The 8,616-nt window shown below is 39.6% G+C and overlaps 1 protein-coding gene across 1 annotated transcript in view; it reads right to left on the reverse strand.

Annotated features, from left to right (window-relative positions):
- Positions 1-4,063, reverse strand: part of LOC130204041 (rho-related GTP-binding protein RhoN-like) — a 32,918-nt gene extending 28,855 nt beyond the window's left edge. The window contains exons 1-2 of the mRNA XM_056430529.1: positions 3,798-4,063; positions 1,941-2,028 (exon numbers count right to left, since the gene is read on the reverse strand). Of these exons, the coding sequence (XP_056286504.1) occupies positions 1,941-2,028; positions 3,798-3,905 (196 nt within the window). The 5' untranslated portion in view covers positions 3,906-4,063. The remainder of the gene's footprint in view (positions 1-1,940; positions 2,029-3,797) is intronic.
- Positions 4,064-8,616: the final 4,553 nt, after the last annotated feature.

The following is an 8,616-nucleotide window of genomic DNA, read 5'->3' on the forward strand; positions in this document are numbered from 1 at the left end:
GGCAAAAAAACGGAAGCAAGCATATTTTCCAAAATGATGACGATAAGGTCATTCTTTTGTCCTTATCTCCACAAATTTCAGCACAATTTAGCATATTCTTTTATTAATTTTGATTTATCACTGATAAATCAATAAAAAAGAATTTAATAAATGTAGTATTTGGGCTGCCAGGTTGTGAAAAATCAATTAAGCTGGTGTGTATCCTCCTATAAAACCTTTACGAAGTAGTTCTTATTAAACACATTTGACATTTTTCTTTCATACGCTAATGTAGAAAAAAGACGTTTGTTAAATGTATGAATGCAGAAGGCTTAAGAAGCTTCCATGACAGACAGGTACAGGTAGTCACACCTGGGAGAGCTATGTCCACTATGTTCAGCAAGAGGATGCTATTATAATGACATAATAAAGTAAATAGCACATGACTCACACGAAAAGATGAATTAAAATAGTTTTGTATGGTGGAGCAAATTGCTGTTGAAGCATTCCTTTGGTGTTCAGTGTGTGTGTGTGTGTGTGTGTGTGTGTGAGAGAGAGAAACAAGCAGCAATTTAAGGGTGTTGTTCAAAGTGGCCTCGCCCACTGCAAACCAACAGGCAGCAGCGGCCGCAGCAGCTGGAGCTCTTAATCTCCAGCGTGTTGCTGTGCGTCTGCAGGGCGGAGGTTAATGGAACGCTGCGAAATGAATGCAGCTCTCTGTGGAACAAGTTTTCAGGTATCGTTATGAAGTGGAAATTAAATGTGAGAGGGCCCGAAAGCTGACTAAGAGAGGAAATTAGTTTACATCTGGAATAATCTGATCTGTCCAGTCTCAAACATTTTAAATAACTTTTAGCTGTGGTTTAAAAATCCACATTGAGCATCAGTCCTCCTCACATATTAATAGTTAACTTCGTGGTTTTGAACTATTAAATCCCAAATCAAAACCCACCTGCTCAGAAGTGCTTTTAATGTGTGATTGTGTGCTGTACGTTCTTATTGTATATTGTTGTTATTGTAATTTAGTTTTTTGTATTGTATAGCTTCTATAGGATGTTTTAATTTGTGATGTAAAACTCTTTGAGTACTTTGAAAAGCGCTATAAAAATGTCACGCATTATTATTACCTTCGCATTAAAAATGCGGAAGGTAATGTTTTGATCGCCGTGTATTTGTATGAGTGCGTGCGTGCGTGTTATTCGCATAAGTCAAAAAGTATTAAACCGAATCGCATGGAATTTGGTGGGATGATTGGTTACTATCCGGGGAGCATTTGATTAGATTTTGGTATCGATCGGGTCAAAGGTCAAGGTCATGAAAAGGTCAAAATCTTCTTTTTACCATAGCGCGGTCAATTTATATCCAATTGGCATGCAACTAATGCCAAAATGTTCATAATTCAATCCCCACTCTTGTGATATGCGAAGGTATGCGCTCTACCGAGTGCCCGTTCTAGTTACTATTGTCTTCGAGTGGACCGACATCTCTGATATCAACATTTTACTCAAAATAACAAAATCCCCTTTGGAAAAGCGGCCACGATGTCAAACTACGGCCACGATGTCAAACTGCAACTGCGATAAAGTAATTGTGTGTGTTTATAAGAAATGGTAACGCTGTGACCGCGACATGCAGCGGGCGTATGTTGAATGGCAAGTTGTTTATCTTCTCCCAGAGCTGATGAATCTCTCTTCACACTCATTCTAGATGTGATGACAGCACTGAGGTTATTGAAACACCGAGTCTGCTAATGATGAACACAACACAGTGTCACTCAGCACTCCCACCGGAGTCTCCTGACACACTCTTCGTGGTCACCGTGTTTCTGGATGTCGTTGAATGCACCAACGAGTCAGCCGCTCAGGAACCTGGAGCAACTTCTTCACGGCACACCTCGTCATCACATCGGCATCTTAATCGCTCCGCACAAAGGAATGAAACCAAACTGAAGTGCGTCTTACCTGAAGTGTCCCACATGTTGAGCTCGATCCTCTGTTTGTCGATCTCGAAGCTGGCTGTGTAATTCTCAAACACGGTGGGAACATAATTCTGAAAAGAGACACATGCGGCTCAGATGAGATGAAAGCTCACAGGGGTGTTGTGTACATTGTGGAATTCAATTTAGTTCTGAAAGCACGTGTCGAGTCAATGAGGCTATTTCTAAGCTTTGAATTCATTATCCTCAACAGTTACAGAGTTTCTGTTGAAAACAGTATTTTGTCTGTCTTCTACTTTGTGTTACTGGAATTTTCTTACTTTCAATATTATATATGCCATTTAATTCTATGTCCCATTGGACATATAATTAAATTGCTGTCAGCCGTAGTCATTGTATGGTCATTAATAGACCAAACCACAACAGATGTTATGTTTATTCATTCAAAACTCTCTTGATATTGTCCAACATGTCCACAGCTCATTTAACACTTATCTGCGAAATATTTAAGGTTATTTTTTACCTTTAAAAAAGCAACACGGTATTTAAGTGTCGAATACCTTTGTGTTACTTATTGAGAGCTTAAATATGTCATGTCTTCATATCATTAGACAGTTTGAGTGTTTAGTCCCCCGTGAAAACATTGTAATTGTACATGCAGGCACGTGCACAGATGGACCCCTAGTGGTGCTCAAGCTCCTCCCCTTTTGCCCTGGATGAGAAAAGTGCCCTTTCTGCTGGAGCCCCTTATTTTATTCATTCATCAGCATTTAAGAATAAAAATGACTCTGTCATCAAGTCCCCCCAAATGTGTTTTGATATCCGACGGGGCATTTATTTGAGTTCTTGTGAGAATTTCGCCCCGACATGCTTGTACCATATTGTTTCATGTGGTATGTTTCTCTTTGTTTTGTCTGTTCCAGTTTTACAAAGATCAATCTTGTATGAGCATTGCAGAGGGTGAAAAGAGTAAACGCAAGAAAAAACAACACTTGTAATAACTAACCCAGAGTGAGGTCACGTCGGGAAATATCAGACTGAGGCTTTATAACTTTTTTACAGAGGTTTGATATTTCCCGGCATGACCGAGCGGTCGAGGTCAGTAAGTTGTTTATTATATGGCATTTTTCGCTCCTATCATTTTGTAAATAAAAACTAATTGTAATTGTTAATAGAAAACATTTCATTTTGTTTAGCTCTCATGTCTTCTCACAATACAATGTGTTTTAATTACTTGCGAACTTCAAGTTACAGCGATCAATATAAAAATCATTTTGCCGATGGGTGCCCTTTTTTGGGGTTTGAGCACCTGCCCCCCAAAATGTCTGTGCACGTGCCTGTGTACATGTAATTATTCGCATGTTAATCTAAAGACAGGTGTTGATCCGGTGTGTTGGTGAGAGGCAGGTCAGCTCACTGGTTGTGCTGTGGTCAAACCAGTGATGGTTCAGTGTTTACCGGACTGCTCCTGCACGGACTGACGCGCACGATGCGCAAAGCGCACAGCGCAGAGATATGTGGCAACATGGGCACGAGTCTGAAGCCTGAACATGTAAATATTTAATCTGTTTTGACCACAAAGATCAAGATAAATTATATTCTAGAGGAATTATATTATAGATAAGAAATGTCCCATGCACATGGCAGCATCCAATTTAAATGGCATCAATAAGAAAGGAATAAAAACCACATTAGAATGCGTAAATGTGAATAACATGTTCATCATCAGTCCGTTCCCACATGATATGATCTGATATCAGAGATCATATCAGCAGGTTTTGACGTGTCTCTGTAAATATCCGGCTGGATGGAGACCGTGTCGTGCCGTGTGGGTTCAGAGACTTTACTCGTGTGTTTATCTTAATGAAAAACTCTCTCTTACCTCCGGGTACGAGTCTTTGGCAAACACCTGAAGGAGAGCCGTCTTGCCACACTGCGTATCGCCGACCACCACAATCTTACAGCGAAGTAATCCCTTATTGCTCTCCATGGTGCCCCGAGTATCACTGCTCAGCTCTGCTGCCCACTTGTCATTTAGCTCCAAACAGGTGGAGTGTCGAAGAGCAGCTCTAAATGTTCTCAATGTTTTAGTTCGCACAGAAAAACAAAGTCAGATCCCAAAACTTTAGCTCCGCAGTCTGATGTAGTTCCAACCACATGCTCTGCGTAATGCTGCGCTCCTCTGCTCCGCTGATGAAGTGAGGCACACCGGCGACTCCTGTCACGGAGCGTCACTAGACCAGAGCTTCCTGTGCGATCTTTCAAAATAAAAGACTGCATACTACGACCCATGACGTTATATGTATATGTTTTTATTAGTACAACCTATTGTGGATGACTGCATTGTAGATGTAAACACATATTGCACTTGCCTGTGTGTAAATCAAAAGTAATGGATCGTAGTAAGGGTGGGTTCGTAACCAAGATGTAGCCGCACAGCTTAAGTCAAAGTGTCCTGTCCGAAAAATACTAACATGTCCTGAAGCCTCAATAATAATTCAGCTATATAGATTGGGTCGATAAATTAATCAAAATAATTACTACTAATAACACATATTTTTTTAGTTTCATTTTAATTTCTAACCCTATTATTTTGAAGCCAAAATACGAGTACTTCCGGTCTTCGTGTGACTGTCTCTGTTGTCTTTTAGTCTCAATCATTGACAGGCATTCCTACCAATTGTCTCTCACAGTAAACAGTAGCACATATGAATGTGGATGTTTTTCATTAACAGACAATATTTGACATATTTCCAATATAATGAAGAGTTAAATTCTCGTAAACTGTATTTTATTTTAGATGTTGTAGTGCTTTATCATTATCACACTGACTCATGTAGACAGACAGTACAATAGGCTGATTATGAACCCTATACTCTATTCATACAATGACTCTTAAGCATGTCATAGTCCCTGTACAGTTGAGAGCTTTTACAGTTCAGTTTTAAATCAATGATGCTGGATCAACTGTCACGTGACCAGTATAGAAACCTGCATGCTGGCAGTATGTTAGCCTATGAATAACGGTTAGTCATTTTAACTCATTATTCACTTTATAAGTTGTCATTTACTGACTGTCTATGAGTCAGATCAGTGATCTGACTCATAGACAGAGAGAAAGCTGAAGAAAGTCTGTTAGCGCCATCTTCTGGTCAAACTGAAGGAGTCTATTGTTTGCCACAAATTGTAAGTGTAGTATGTGTGTTTTCCATTCAGTTATTTTTTATAATTTGTCATTATGAAGTTTAAAATACAGCAATGCTGTATGTGCAATTGATAGTAAAAACGTGACTTTTGTGTTGATAATATGATTTTAATATTCCTGGCAGTGTTAACAATTATTATTGACCTTATGTCATCAATTCTTTTGTTTTCCATCCTCTTTGCAATATTAAACTTCCAGATTCTAAAATGAAGTAAAATTATAAATACGTATTCCTCTATTAAAAAAATTATGTAAAAGAAGAGAAGCTTAATTAACCAAATGGGCTGAAAAGCAAAATAACTTATTATGCAGCAGAATCATTGCGTGTCATAATATTACAACACTGTTTGCATTGTACATGCAGGCATAATTAAGATGTTGTGGTAGGTCAAAGCGAGTTTGTTTATGTTGGAATATAGTTTACGTCATCCAGTGCATTATCATGTATAAAGTCATCACAGATGTTCTATGTAAACTCTTAATCTGCAAAGTGACTTTAACTGTCAGATAAATGTGGTGCAGTAAAAAGTCAAATATTTTTTCCATGAGTTGTAGAGGAGTAGAAGTATCAATCATCAGACAATGGGAATCCTCAAGTACCTTTATGTTGCCACACTTTTATTATAGATAAACTGTTTCTTAAATGTTTTTAGGTTAATGTTGGCAGGACATATTAATTAATTTACTGCATAGTGTCAAATGTTCCCTTTTGTAGGGAGAACTTCTATTTTAAATGAGCTCACATGAAGTTTAGAAAACAATCTTAACTTAATATTTGTGAAGCAAATGATATTAAAATAATATTTATATTGTAAATTATGTCTTACACGTCATTACAGCAAGAAGCTTCAGACAATAATGCAGCTGACAGCGGCTCCAACACGTTACACTGTTAACCAACAACTGGTCACATGGTGCATTCAAAAGCATCCTGAGTGTGTAATGAAAGTGTGTGTGTGTGTGTACCTAAAAACATGTCCCTATCAGTTACCATGGTGTGTTGCAGCTAAGTGTGTGGATGAGTTGACGCCCGTGTGGCCTGTAGTGCTCCTCTCTTAAAATGTCAGTCACAGCTTCTTCAGAACTTGAATGGTGGAAAAGGAATCGTTAAACCGCAACTTCGGACCTTCATGTGGCTATATATAAACCATCTATCTCACCATCCCCACTTCCTGCCTAACAGACTCAACCACCATAACAAGATGAGCGAGCAGCTTCAGAGTGTGCAGTCGATGTGTGGGTGTTGGGTGACGGAGACAAGTAATTGCCATTATGAAGGAAAGGGCCTTAGCTCTAAGTAGTTCACTTGAGTATTACCTGACTTGTCCAGCTCATGTGTTCTTTCTTTCTTTTAGGATTATGCATTACAGTGTGTGACTCTCATTCTAAAATGGAAGTCTTATTTCTTCTTTCTGAGGTTAATTTCTCATAAATAACTAATAAGTCACAAACTTAACCTCAGATTGTTTGCCATATATTGCCAATATAAAAGCATATTTATGTGAAACAATAAATGTAGATAATATAATATCCGGTGCGTACAAATAGCGCCCCAGATGGTCTGAACGTTATTTAACTCGTGAATAGCAGAGTGGAGCTGAACTGTTACGCGTGTTTCCTCGAGCTGTGACTGCTCAAACAATCCCTCTCCCGCTCCAGTGTCCGGAGTTTGAAGCTCTCCGCAGCTTTCTGCCTCACATCTCTGAGCTTTCAGCCAACAGAACGGATCGGTGACTTTTTAAACTGCGTCAAGCCAAATAAAATATAGGGAGGAAAACACCGGAAATGGCAAGAGTTGGTATTGAAATGAAAGCTTTTCTCAGTCAGTTTTATAAATGAAATCCTATCCGCAACAAATATTAGAAAAAACCAGATATCCACACGATCATATGTTTATCATGGTTTTCAACAAAGGAATTCATCACATTAAGCTACATTTACAGAAATTGTCACGGTGCTATGAGAGTTGACCCAAAAGCACGACTCAGACAGGAATAACAAAGATTACTGTCTTTGGTTGGAAACAGGCTGGGTCAAAACCGGGAGATCAGTCGAAGAAGCAAACAAGTCCAAAAAGGGGCGGGGCAGAGAATCAGAGGTCAGAACAGGCAGGTCAGGAATAAACTCTAATAACGCTGGAGAACTTGGCACGAAAACACAAGACAATCTGGCAGAGGACAAGTGAGGGAGCTAAATAGTGAGGGACTAATGAGGGGATGGGCTGCAGGTGAGAAGGGCGTGAGGACCAGGTGAAGGGAATGAGGGACTAACGAGGTGATCAGAGGCAGGTGAGGGGAGTTGGACTGACGAGATGGTGTGACAGGATGAAAACAACTATTACAAAAAGGAAGGCGTGGAGCTAAACTGTTACAGAAATGTTGTTAAATGATTAGGTTAACATATATATTATTGTTGTTAAAAACCGAATAGGCTATAGATTTTTTTCAAATCGGTGAGGTGTCTTTATATGTTCCTTTTATTCTATTTAAGCATACTCCTTTTAATAAATCGTTCTGTATACATAATATTTCATTTCAGTTACTGTAGTTGCGGGAGGGACTACTTGTAGTTCCTAGAGTTTTAAAAAGTAGAATGGGAGCCAGAGCCTTTAGTTATCAAGCTCCTCTTTTATGGAACCAGCTTCCACCTTAAGTCCGGGAGGCAGACACAGTCACCTCGTTTAAGAGTAGACTTAAGACCTTCCTCTTCGACAGAGCTTATAGTTAGGGCTGAATCAGGTTCACCAGGTCCAGCCCCTTGATATGCTGCTATAGGCGTATAGCTGCCGGGGGACGTTTAGGATGCACTGAGTACCTATCTCCTCTTTTCTCTCCTTAGGGATGAATTTTCATCTCTCAATCACACGTTACTAACTCTGCTTTCTCCCCGGAGTCCTTTTGACTTCACGTCTCATGGGGTCATCGGACCCTATGAGACGGCATAGATCCTATCTGCCTGATGGATCATTGAGGTCTGGGTCGTGGAATTCCTGCTCCTGACTAAGCCACTGTCCTGTTGAGACTCCGCCCACTGTTGAGACTCCTCCTCCCCACCGCCATCTGCCTGATGGATCGTGGAGGTCTCCATCGTGGAATATGCCTACTATGAACTATTCATACACTCTGTCACATTCATTGAATGTATTTTAACTCTAAATCTGTCCTTCTGTACACATGACATCTATTGCATCTGTCCATCCTGGAGAGGGATCCTCCTCTGTTGCTCTCCTGAAGGTTTCTTCCCTTTTTTCCCCCTGAAGGGTTATTTGGGAGTTTTTCCTGATCCGATACGAGGTTTTGGGGCAGGGATGTCTATGTGTACAGATTGTAAAGCACTCCGAGACAAATTTGTAATTTGTGAAATTGGGCTATACAAATAAACTGAATTGAATTGAATTGTAGTTCTAAGTTTTTCTGTCTGTATTTATAATATTTCAGTTAGTATGGTTTGTATTGCTTATTTACAATACTTGTTTTTATTTTGTTGTGTCTTGTGT

The sequence above is a fragment of the Pseudoliparis swirei genome, chromosome 13, assembly GCF_029220125.1.
Source record: "Pseudoliparis swirei isolate HS2019 ecotype Mariana Trench chromosome 13, NWPU_hadal_v1, whole genome shotgun sequence".
NCBI classification, from domain to species: Eukaryota; Metazoa; Chordata; class Actinopteri; order Perciformes; family Liparidae; genus Pseudoliparis; species Pseudoliparis swirei.